Raw genomic sequence first — 13,175 nt, 5'->3', positions numbered from 1 at the left:
AGAGCTGCTTGGCCTTATTATTATTATTATTATTATTATTATTATTATTATTATTATTATTTATATACCGCCCTATACCCAGAGGTCTCAGGGCGGTTCACAGAAAAGATCACAATATATAAAATCAAAATGAAATCAATAACCCAATAACACCCCCCCCCCCAAGAGCCACATTTTAAAAGGGCATAGGATGTCACTCAGATCAACCAAAGGCCTGGTTTAAAAAAGAACATTTTTGCCTGGAGCCTAAAGATGTGTAATGAAGGTGTCAGGCGAACGTCCCTGGGGAGAGCATTCCCTAGACAGGGAGCCACTGCAGAGAAGGCCCATTCTCGTGTTTCCACCCTCCGAATCTCTTGAGGAGGAGGCACATGAAGGAGGGCCTCAGAAGATGATCTGAAGGTCTGGGTAGGTTCATACGGAAACCCTTGAGGTGTTGCTGTCCTGAGCCCTTTAAGGCTTTATAGGTCAAAACCAGCACTTTGAATTGGGCCCGGAAACTAACTGGTAGCCAGTGCAGTCGGACCCGGATCGGTATAATATGCTCAAACTGTCTTGCAACCTGGCTGCTGAATTCTGCACCAGCTGAAGTTTCCGAACCATCTTCAGAGGCAGCCCTACGTACATGCATTACAGTAATCTAACCATACGTTCTTGGGACTTGAAGGGACTGCCCTGCTGAATGTTGGGCAGCTCACCTTCCATGCTGAGTTGACAATGAAACCTACATTAAAACAAGTGCTAGGATTGCTTTAATAAAGTTGTGATCTTCACATCATGTACATGTCTTGCAAGTCTTCGCCTGGGGTATGGGGAGAAGTGGCACTTCTTCACAGTTCTAGTTTAGATTGCACATAACCCTTGAACAGACTTTCCTTTAAAGTCCTTGGACAGTGTCCTCTAATAATAACTGTTGAGGTCTGTGTCTCTTTTCATTGCTACCCTCCTTTTTCTGCTCTGATATAATGCAAGTCAAACTGCTTACCTTTCTTCCTACTAAAAGCACGATTCATGATGAGAAATCACCCAGTGTGTGTAATTTAATCTAGGGAAAAAATACAATTAAACATTAATTTTAGCAATAAGATTTTTCAGGTATCAGTTTCATGTCACAAACAATTCAAAAAAATATTTGAAATCAGATCAGTCTAGTTATATGAAAAAGCTTTTCTTTCTTTCTTTCTTTCTTAGTTCAGTTTGAATTTTATGGTATATTAGGTTAAAAACCTTTAATAAAATTGATATTTTTTAAAGGCAGCAATTATAAGGAGTTTTGTACTGATCTCCATTAGATTTACTTCCAAGTAATAAGCTATGGGATTATTCTGTGTACTGCTGTATAGTCAATGCCAAATTTTGTTATAGTGTGCTATATAGCTATCATATATTTCTGTTCATATTGTATAGTCATATGTCTATAAAAGTACACTTTCTATTAAATCAAAAAACACATCCCTGATTTCTTTTGCTACAAGTCACGATCCAGCAGAAGTGATAACGAGACTATACTTTTGTTGGATCCACCTCAATATTGCCACCATTGTTGAAGGAAATATTGCTCCTGATTTACTCAGTTACTGCAGAGGCAGCTAAAAACCAATTTGCTTAACCTATTTAACAATAGCAAAAAAAAATCACTGCAAAAAAAATCTAGAACCTGAGTCATTTAATTTTCCTAACAGTTGCAGTCACATTTTTATTTTCACCAAACAATCTAATTTTTATTTTTATTTCTAACCAATAATGAGGAGACTTCAACATTATTATGTTTTTATAAGATGCTTCATTCAAATTAGTCATGTAACTACTATGCATTTATGCTCTCTTTCAGTGTAACAATATCTTGAGATCTGATACCATTAATATGGAATGGTTAATACAAAATATTTAGTAGTATTTTCCCTCAAACATTTGATTAGCTTCAATCTATGTAATAGCACAGTACTACTGTAGTAAATATAATATAGATATGCTACTATTATGAGAACTAATAACAGGCGGTAAACATTGATGTGGACAAAACAGAGTATACTATATAACATTCAGCTCAACAAGAAATGAAGTGTCAAATTTATTCAAATGAATAGCAATTAATTTACTTACCATGCACCTAAATCAATTTATTCCTCTGGAGTACTTTTCACATTTTTGTTTAATTGAAAAGTCATTGCTTTGAATCGTTTTAACTGTGATAATGTACAATTTGTGAAGCTTGTGAATTAAATCAGAACGCACATAACAGGAATTCATTAGCTTAATAGTTTACATAACGTCTAGGATTAGACCTCTCTAAGGAATGCAATATCCCAGCTTACCATAGAACCATAAGGTCACCTGACATTGGTCCCCACTCTTATGTTCGTGTAAAGTAACTAGGAAACCTTTACCATACATTTCTGTTAAAGTACACTCATCATATATGAAACAGCATTTTCCTGTTGCAAAAAAGAGGCACCTAATAAGTGTATTTTCTAGCATCTAGTATCCTGTAATATATACAGCATAATACATGCAATAAAAGTCAAGATTCAAAGATACATTTTAAGTACTACACATAAGGACTCGTACACAACACTAGTATTGATATCTCATTCCACCTCCACCCACCCCTCAAAGCATCCCCTCAGATTGTACTATTATAAAGGTAAAGGTAAAGGGACCCCTGACCGTTAGGTCCAGTCGTGGATGACCCTGGGGTTGTGGTGCTCATCTCGCTCTATAGGCCAAGGGAGCTGGCGTTTGTCCTTAGACAGCTTCCAGGTCATGTGGCCAGGATGACTAGGCCACTTCTGGTGAAACCAGAGCAGCGCACGAAAACGCCGTTTACCTTCCTGCCAGAGTGGTACCTATTTATCTACTTGCACTTTGACGTGCTTTCGAACTGCTAGGTTAGCAGGAGCTGGGACTGAGCAACGGGAGCTCACCCCGTTGCGGGGATTCAAACCGCTGACCTTCTCATCGGCAAGCCCTAGGCTCAGTGGTTTAAACCACAGTGCCACCTGCTGCTTACTGACCTTTAGGAACCATGTGTGAGGCCCTGGGACCTTCCCAGAGCCAGGTAAGCATGGAAAACTCACTGGGTGTCCAGGTGTGTGTGTGTGTGTGGAATAAATAAATGGAGAGGGGTGAGTTTCCTCCACTCTTATTCCCCCCCACACACACCTACATAAGGTTGTGATCGTGTATGAAAAGTGAGTGCAAGGACTCAGCTATATAGCTGCAAATAAAAGGTTTTAAGTGTGTTTTAAGTGAAATATACAATGTGACACTAGATGGCGATGGTGAGCCTTATGGAAAATTCAATGCATTTTTAAAAATGCTTTTTAAAAATGCTTGAATGGTTTTTATATGTGTAGATTTCACCTAAGTTGCAGGTCCTCTACTACTACTACCACTACTACTACTACTACTAATAATAATAATAACATACATTCATTTAAATTTATATTCTCTTCAGAAAGCTTCTGTGTTAGTAAGTGGATCATAACAAACAAGTCTAGAGTTGGTTAAACACTTTATTGGGACCAATCAGAAAGTCACAAAAATGTAGCACGCTTTCAAGTTCTCTGGAACTCTAAAATCAGGCAAGACGTGACGCGAGTTAAGCTATTAGCGAGTGTTTGGATGAGAAAAGATAAGGCTGGATGTTATAGCCAAGAGAACTGAGTCAGGCTAATTTCCTCTCAGGTGCTGAGATATGAGATTCTGAGATGAAGAAAGAAAAATGGTGGCTGCTTCAATTTCTTTAAGAAAACAAAGCCCAGGTTGCAACCTACTTCTGTCCCACACATAAATGAAACTGCAGTTTCCTGGATGGGCCAGGAAGCAGAAGTAAAGAAAAACATGGCAGTCTTTATTTTGGGAAAGCCAGGGCTTATTTTCTTGGAATATGCCGGAGTCAATTGAAGCCAAATACTGTGAGCTGTTTTAAACCTTTTTTAGTGTTGTGTTTTAAGCATACCACCATACACATAAGTGCAATACGTTTAGTACAATGCTCATTCCATAGTAAATGACATATTGCCTTGTTTGTTTATTTGAAACCTTTTTACCCCATTCTGCAAATGAAATATGCTCACACAAGAACTTACAGACGATCAATAAAAGCAAAACAATCATTTCCCATAGGTTTACAATCTATAAGACACAGCACAACAGAAAAATGGGGTAAGAAGGTAGGAGGCTGCAATCTTTTTTTATTTTTAAGAAAAGCAAAAAGGAAAGCTGAAATCTTAAAGACAAGAGTTAGAGCAATGCAAATGAGGGAGAGGAGGCAGAATTAAAAACAGATGAACCATATTTTCCTCTCTCCTCCTGGGCTGGGGCTGGGCAGCGGGGAGCATATTTTCCCTTTTGGTCTTTCCTGTTCTTTTTCTTTTAGTTTCCTTCCCATTGATTGCAATGAAAAGGAATTAAACTACACCAGTTTAAGCAGAATGGGTGAGCTTTGGAACCTGCAGATCCACAGTCTCCTTCAGTGTAGCCCCAGAATGCCTCCCTTTTGCCATCTCCAGTAAAAGGTAAAAAAAGTAAAGGACCCCTGGCCGGTTAAGTCCAGTCAAAGGGTGCAATGCTCACCTCGCTTTCAGATTGAGGGAGCTGCCGTTTGTCCACAGACAGCTTTCCGGGTCATGTGGCCAGCATGACTAAACCACTTCTGGCACAACAGAACACCATGTCACAGCTTGGAAGGACACTTGCTGCAGATATTTCTGCAGCTTTTCAGAGGAGGCAAAGAATCTTGTTGTCCTGGGACTCCCTCCCAGGGACCGCAAGAACACACACACACTTGGAGATGTCCTTTTGGCCTCCATTAGATTTATATCCAAGTAAACATCCGCAGGATCAGGCTGTGAAACAGCTTAAGGTCAGTTACGCTAAATGCCTGGACGGTCACAATGTCAAATTCTGCTACAATATAAACATTTTATGCCACCTTTTAAAAGGGGGCTTAAAAGAAAAGAGCTATTTTATGGTGTGATAGCAACCTTCTAAAACTAAGGAATGGAAACAAAATAACCATCACAACTCTTCTAAATGTTCAGAACTTAATGTTATTAAATATCTTCTTCAGAATGTAGAAACAAACCACGCTCCAAGGACTATTTTAGTAAATCAGTCTCACCAGAGTTTTTTTTTTTTTAAGGGGTGCTGCATATTAGCTAATTAATTAGATATGAGACCGCTAGGTAAGAGACTGCAGCTCCCATACGCAAGCACAAAAACATTACAACAAAGACAATTGAATAAAAAGCATTTGATGGAACAGTTTCATATTATGAAGATTAGCTCTGGATCTGCCCTGGAAAAGCAATTTCACGCCTTACAAATTCCATAAGCATGGAGCAAGACACTGATTTCCTGGCAGTTGGGTAGTAAAGCCCTGTTCTAGATGAACACAGGGTGAATTTTGCTCTCCAGCCATTGTCCAGCTGCCATAATTCATAGATAGTGGAATTCAGCTCTCATATATACAAGTTTTGACAATTTTGGCAGACTCAGACATTATTTCAAAATTTCTTCCTGACTCACCGAAAACTATCCTCCTGCCTTTTCATGCTGTTTCCTTTAAAACCATATTCACCCCAACTAGATTATCTGATACTGAAATTCTACAGAGAAACTAAATAAACACAGTTGCCCTAAAAAGGTTTCAAACCTCAAGTGCTACATAACCCATGGGTGCAGTGTGACTTATAAAAAAACACAGGCACCACTTCTTTCAAGAACCAAACGGAAACATAATAAATTTCCATAACTCCCCATGAATTTTGCAGTAATGACTGCAAAACCATGCAGCGGAGATCCATTTCATAGTCTCTGGTAAATAATGAAATTAAAGGTGTTTTCTCAGAAATGCTGAAAACGGATAGTTTTCAACAGCCTACGGTTGCTATTAATCATTACTAAAAAGATGGAAACAATGCAAACTTCATAAGCATTTATCTGTAAGTTACATTACTAACTTCCCAAGCTGTTTAGGCTAAAATAATAAGTTGAGCAAGGCAACCTATCGAACTGCATGGGGATTTTTTTTTATGGGGGGGGGGGGTTCTTTACCTTTATAGCAGTGTGGATAGAACCGCGGTCAAACATTTAAAAGTACACTATGTTCAAAGTATAATTGCTATAATTTGTAGTGTGTTTAGTTGTCCCGTGTCCACCAGCAGGGCAGTGGCATGAGACCACCCACAAGCAATCTGGATGCTTCAGTATAACTGGGGGATTCTCAAGGTATGCAGAAAATTATTAAGTTTGCAAACTTTAAAAAAGAAAAGGGTGGGAGATGCCAAGCTCCAACAGGAACTGAGCATGTTCATTATATTCCAGGAGGCATGGAATATGGAGGACATCTGAAGTGTGTGTGAGAGAGGGGAAAAAATGGGTGATAGAAAATTGCTCTGAACTGATAGCAGCTTATAATATTCTAGAATCGTCCTGGTGACATCACAATTTGAAGACAGACATTGAAGCCTTATTATAATATATACTGAAGTGGATGCAGCTAGTTAAGAGATACTAAACTTGCACTTCCACCAAAGACTCCTGAATAAGCTTATCTGTCATGGAATAAGAGGAGAAGATCAGCAACTGATTAAATAACATGGAAGTACAGAGTAGAAATGAATGCACCAGTTTTTCAATGAAGGGTTACAGAATGTGGAGTCGGCCAAGGATCAGTAGACGGACCTGTGTTTTTTAACTTGCTCAAAATCAATCTAGAGTCGGGAGTGAATAGTGAAGCAGCCAAGTCTGCTGATGATACTAAATTGTGGAGGGTGGTTAAGACACAAAAGGATTATGAAGAGCTCTTGCGGTGACTGACCTGGGTGGAATCTAAAAACATTTTTAAAAATGCTGTGAAAATGCTTTTATTTTTAAGTGTTTCGAAAAATATATTGAATTTGCCACAAGCTCACCATCTCCATCTAGTGTCACATTTGTATAATGCACTCAAAACACACTTAAAACATTATACAGTGGTACCTCGGAAGTCGAACAGAATCCGCTGTTCAACACTGTTGAAACTGGTCTAATTTTGACACAGCACATACTTTTGTGCACTAATCTCCTCCTCTGGAAATTAAGTATAGAGTCGCTTGCCCTCCAAAGCAACAAAATTCCAATGAGTACAATTAATACCAATACTTATAGTACAGTGGTACCTCAGAAGTTGAACGGAATCCGTTCCAGAAGTCCTTTCGACTTCCAAAATGTTTGGAAATCAAGGCGCAGCTTCTGATTGGCTGCAGGAGCTGCATCAGACGTTTGGGTTCCAAAGAACGTTTGCAAACCAAAACACTCACTTCTGGGTTTGCAGCATTCAGGAGGCCAAACGTTTGACTCGCAAGGCATCCGGGATCCAAGGTACAACTGTATTTGCAGTTGTATAGCTGTGCCCCAGGACTCGCAGTGGCTGACCAGGAATGAGATATTGGGATCATAGTAGATAGTGCAATGAAGATGTTGACCTAGTTATATGCATGAAAAAGGCAGATTCCATGCTGCTAATATCATACTGCTATTATACAAATTGGTGGTGTGACCACACCTGGAACTATACACTTTGTACAGTTCTGCTCACCTAACTTCAACAAGGATATTGTAAAGTTGGAAAATGTTCAGTCAATGGCAAGTAAAATGACCAAGGAAATACAGGAACTCCCCTATGAGGCAACGTTAACACATCTGGGGAATTTTAGTTTAGAGATAATGCCAGTAGGAGAGACATGATAGAAATGTATACAATTATGCATGATGTGAAGACAGTGGATAAGGAAAAGTTTTACTGCCTCTCTTGTAAAACTAGAATTCAAAGTAATCCCATGAAGCTGAATGTTGGAACATTCAGGACAGCCAAAAGAAAGTTCACAGTTCATAGTTCAACTATGGAATTCGTTTACATAAGAGGCAGGGATAAGTACCAACTTGGATGACTTTAGACAAATTGGTGAAGGATAAAACTATCCATGGCTACTAGCCTTGACAGCTATGCTCTGACTCCATGGTCAGAGGATACATGCTTCTGAATACCAGTTGCTGGGAACTGCAGGAGAAGAGAGTGCTGTTGCCATTAAGTCCTGCTTGTGGGCTCCCAAAGCCAACTACTGTACAGGTAGTTGGAAGAGGATGCTTGACTGGGTGGGCCACTAACATTATGAAGCAGGGACGTGGGTCACACTGTGGTCTAAACCACTGAGCCCCTTGGGCTTGATGACCAGAAGGTTAGCAATTCGAATCTGCACAACCAAGTGAGCTTCTGTTGCTCTGTCCCAGCTCCTCCCAACCTAGCAGATGGAAATTAAATAAATATGTACCACTTTGGCGGGAAGGTAAACGACATTTCTGTGCACTCTGGGAGTCGTCACGGTGTCCCGTTGTGCCAGAAGCAGTTTAGTCCTGCTGGCCATGTGACCCGGAAAGCTGTCTGTGGACAAACGCTGGCTTCCTCGGCCTGAAAGTGAGATGAGCGCTGCAACCCCATAGTTGCCTTTGACTGGACTTAACAGTGGGGACCTTAACTGGATCTTGCAGTGGGGTCTTCTTATGTGTACAAGGGAAAGCAGTGTAAAACCGAAGAGATACATATGGCCAGGCAAGGCTTCTCCTGCTGCCATCTGCAACTTTCTGCTGCCATTGGATATGTTTTTATGGATTGGTCATTCTTACAGAAGTAGTTCTTGGCGACATGTCCTACAGGGCCTTGAATCAGCTATCCCAGCAATAAATAAGTATATAAGCAGACAAAGCCTTATTTAATATAGCTGATCTGCTAAACAGAAGGTTACGGAGATTAAGCTCCTTGATTAAATTATGTATGGTAATTTGTATTAAAAGAATGTTGCATGACTTGTGCACTGTTAGGATTATTAGAATGTTTAAAGCCTGGTGCCAATGCCTAATAAATCCTTCAGTAGTTATTTATTGAAGGGTGGTGGTTGTTTTACCAAAACCACTGAATACTAAAATCAGGATATTATGGATGATTTCCAACATTAGTCATGTTCAGCAGACTCAATGACATCAGTGAGTTGTATCCAATTAAGTTTTATTCTACTGAAATTATTAGGTCTAAATTAGTCCTGCTCGTTTTTCCAATGGGTCCACATTGAGTATAACCAACACTGAATCGCAACCTAAATGATTTCGTAGTTGCTATAATAGAAAGTAACTTTAAGTTGCATTTTTATAAAAGAAAGAAAGAAAAGAAAACATTTTAATTTGATCTTCACCGTTTCAGCAGATCAATGTCCATGGAGAGGTTCCCATATTTTTCTCGTTCTCTGGCTTGACTTATAATTATTATATTCACTAGGTATCACTGTGATGTTCAGTGAAACTTTAGAAGACAACCAAGCACAGTGCATTACAGCAGCAGAATAGTCTGACATTGGTTTTCTGCCCATTGTGAAGTATGAAGGCGTTACCAGGGGGGTAATTCAATGGAGTGAGATCTATGCACCCAGACTTGCTTTGCCTCTGTGGGAATTGCATCAGGCTCTGTGTGCGGCATCCCACATTAATTTTTCAGAAGAATTTTGTATCATTGAAAGAAGTAAGAGAGGGGGAGGAAAAGAAGCAGCAGAAGCCAGCTTGCCATGCATTTCTTGAAAAGTGAGTAAACTTTTGGAAGTACAGCTAAAGGAATCGATGAGTTCAGATTACTCTTGGAACAAGCCCTTCACAGAAAAAAATAAAACGGAAGTCAAACTGCAAAACTCCAGCACTACAGCTATCTTTTAATAAAAATGCAAGAGTGCACAAAATTAGGAAAGTCAAAATTAGACACTTTGTTCTTCTATTACTTAATACCACTCAAGCGATAGCCTTCCCAAGTGAATGGTTCTGGAGCTCAATTCTCTGTAAAATCACACTCTCACTTGAAAAATGTCCCTTATCTAATATGTTAAGATCAGTTGTACAAGTTACCTATGCGGAGAGGCTATGTATGCTCTATTTAATCATGCTTCAGAACTTTAACTTTGCTCAGAAAATAAATGAACCTGGCTTTTCTTTCTTTTTTCTTTCTTTTTTGGGGTGGGGTGGGGAATTATGTTGCAGACAGTTCTTTTCAGTGTTTATGTGGTTTAATATTTTAATGTTCATTTTATCCATACTGCATTCCATTTGCATTCTGTGAATCACTCTTATTATCTAAAAGAACTGCTGCAGAAAAATATGTTAAAATAGATAACTAATGTCGTTTCTCACCAGTGGCGTGGTTCCCAAACCCAGATAAAACTGGAGAAGCTACTTCAAAGTAAGTGAAAGTAAAATGAGGTGCTACAGAGATGATGGTGTTCTGCCTGACTTCTTTTGGAAACTCTTTTCAATGAACTCCCCCAGCCCAGATCGTAAGCTGGGCTCAAACTTTCCTAAATTTCAGGCATGATGGAGAACCGCTTCCCTGCCATCCATTAACTCTCAGGGCTCATCCACACTTATTTCTCTCTCTCTGCATTTCTAGGTACAGGTCCACACTATAAAACTCCCTGCCCAAGCCCCTTTTTCCTACCCTGGCACTTTCCCTCCCAAAAAAAATCTCTGCAGAAAAACCAAAATCCTGCTTGTTGTGGTTCAGTGTTAAAGAGCTGGCTTTCATGGGGAAAGTGGTGGGGGAGGCGGAAATGACCTGTATCTAGAAAGTGTATAGAGCAAAACGGAAATGTGGGTGAGCCCTCAGTAGACAACTTGCAGCAGCATTTGCCCTACATGTTTTATTTCTTCTGATCATACGCAGATTGCCACTGGGGAGACTGTAAAATGGCTGCTTGCGCTTTCCAGCTTATTGACTTGAGAATTCTGTTTGTAGACCCTTCATATTCTGTAAATTTGTTGAATTTACAACAAAGTAAAAGAATCAACTTAATGAGGCAAATGCTGAGGGGCATTCAACACCGCATTTTATGTTTCACGTTGATTAATTTTCCAGAACAGCAACAACAAAAAGGGTTTGGGACCCATGGTTCCATTATGGAGATAAGAAAACAATTTTCTACCTTGCACTTAAAAAGCTGGAGTTGTTCTAAGCACCAACAATGTTTATTTAGATAATTACACAAAATCAGATGATTAAGGCTTATGTCAGGCTTAAAACAGATAACATCAATATTTCAAATAGCTGCATTGTAACTTCATGGGCCATTTTCACTCCTGGTTAACATTCCCTCCAATTTATTGGCATGCCATGTAAGAACAGAAATGTTCATTGGATCATCTCAAGAGAACCTTCTCTTTAGCATATAGCCATTTTTATACATATTTAAATAGACTCCTTGAAGAGATTCATCAAAATGCTGAGCACCACTCTGTTATAATTCAAACCAAATTTTGGCAACATATTTTATAGCACGGCAACATGGGGGAGAAGGCAGTATACAAAAGAAAAATAGATTATTTTAGTTAAGGAGCCTTGGGTTTTTGCCTTGAGAATGAAACTTCTGGAATTTGTTTCTGAAAAACAGAACTGTGAATCGAATGCAGTGTGTCTGCAGCCACAAAAAGCCATGCAGTCTACGTGGATCTTTTCCCAACAGCGAAGAAAATTAAACAAGACACTTTACAGAATGACACAGAATATGAGGACATAATCATTTGAACAATGCAATTATTTCTTTTCGCTTGAGCAGAGCACCTTTGACAGATGATGACTGGGATCCTAAGTACCGTAGTATTTTAAATGTGCCCAAGGACTTGTGCATGCCCAGAGGGATTTTGTGACTGCTACTTGGAACAGATAAGTTTGTCATCTTATCTTCATCTGTCAGACAAGGAGGTTTGTTCCATTTTGCCTTCACTTCAGGCGGCGCAAGTTTCTTTCACCCAATTTCAGGTGCTCCCCTCTGTGTAACATAGTGTTCCGTAGGTTGACCGCGCACTCTGAAAAAGCTTTTTGGTCGCCACTACCGGGGGGTGGGGGATGGAGAGAGAAAAGAGAAATACAGTGGAACCTCAGTTGTTGAAGGTAATCTGTTCCGGAAGACCGTTTGACTTCCAAAATGTTTGGCAACCAAGGCACAATTGCCGGTCGGCAAATTCCTTTTTTAAAAATGGAGAAAGACGCCTCGGAAGCCGTCCGACTTCCGAGGCGCGTTTGAAAACGGAAGCATTCACTTCTGGGTTGTTGGTGTTCGATTTCTGAAGCGTTTTACAACCAAGGTTCCACTGTACCTGTTGCACAAGCTGTCTTCCACTCGTGCTATTTTGGAGACAACCCAAGGCCACTGAGGTAATTCTTGGGCCTTTCCTACATTGAATTTGTCACTGTGTAGGTGTCACTGTGCAGGTGGCACTGTGGTTAAAACCACTGAGCCTAGGGCTTGCTGATCAGAAAGTCGGCGGTTTGAATCCCTGTGACAGGGTGAGCTCCCGTTGCTTGGTCCCAGCTCCTGCCAACCTAGCAGTTCGAAAGCACGTCAAAATGCAAGTAGATAAATAGGGAAGGTAAACGGCGTTTCCATGTGCTGCTATGGTTTGCCAGAAGCGGCTTTGTCATGGTCACATGACCTGGAAGCTATACGCCGGCTCCCTTGGTCAATAATGCGAGATGAGCGCGCAACCCCACAGTCGGTCACGACTGGACCTAATGGTCAGGGGTCCCTTTACCTTTACCTTTATGCTTATGTCCAGTCCATATGCTTATGTCCTTTATTCACACTTATTTGTGGCTCTACTAATTTGCTAGTTTCCTGCTCCCAGTCTCTCTGCACTGTATTGATTTTATGCCACCCCAACCTCCAGAAAACAACATGGAGCAACCCTCGGGCTCATGACAATACTAAGCAAACTGAAATGACCCTTTGCACGACAGAGCAAAAGCTTCTTTTTGTGTTTAAGTTGCTATACACTCTGGCAAGCCACTAGAACTTTCAAAGGAATACTGGGAGCATCTTTACTTTACCTACAATTTTATTGCTGACTCTGGCACCCTCACTTCACTGTTAGGAACTGTGGGAATGAGGTTATGCTGTGCGATACTGCTCCATAGCAACATCAGCAGTCTCATTTCCCTTGAAATTACAAAATACTATTTGTCATTGCACCGAGAAATCACTTCAAATGCTACTAACAGAAAGACTCTCATAACAAAATCAGCTTTCTAAGAAAAACAAGTCCTTCAGAAGAAAAAAGAAAGAAGCAATCTTTTGTTGTAGCAATAGACGAAGAAAGGAGAA

At 40.0% G+C, this 13,175-nt stretch overlaps 1 protein-coding gene across 5 annotated transcripts in view; it reads right to left on the bottom strand.

Annotated features, from left to right (window-relative positions):
- GULP1 (GULP PTB domain containing engulfment adaptor 1) overlaps nt 1-13,175 on the bottom strand; it is a 176,839-nt gene that overhangs the window by 80,978 nt on the left and 82,686 nt on the right. For 4 of the 5 annotated variants that reach the window (XM_035135828.2, XM_035135821.2, XM_035135805.2 and 1 more), the window contains exon 3: nt 986-1,045. The exons of the other annotated variant lie outside the window; for it this stretch is intronic. In XM_035135828.2, the coding sequence (XP_034991719.2) occupies nt 986-1,013 (28 nt within the window). In that variant the 5' untranslated portion in view covers nt 1,014-1,045. The remainder of the gene's footprint in view (nt 1-985; nt 1,046-13,175) is intronic. 5 annotated transcript variants of the gene reach the window in all.

This window comes from Zootoca vivipara, chromosome 1 (genome assembly GCF_963506605.1).
Source record: "Zootoca vivipara chromosome 1, rZooViv1.1, whole genome shotgun sequence".
NCBI classification, from domain to species: domain Eukaryota; kingdom Metazoa; phylum Chordata; class Lepidosauria; order Squamata; family Lacertidae; genus Zootoca; species Zootoca vivipara.
Note: the sequence above shows the minus strand (reverse complement) of the source record. Positions and strands in the feature narration are given on the sequence as shown.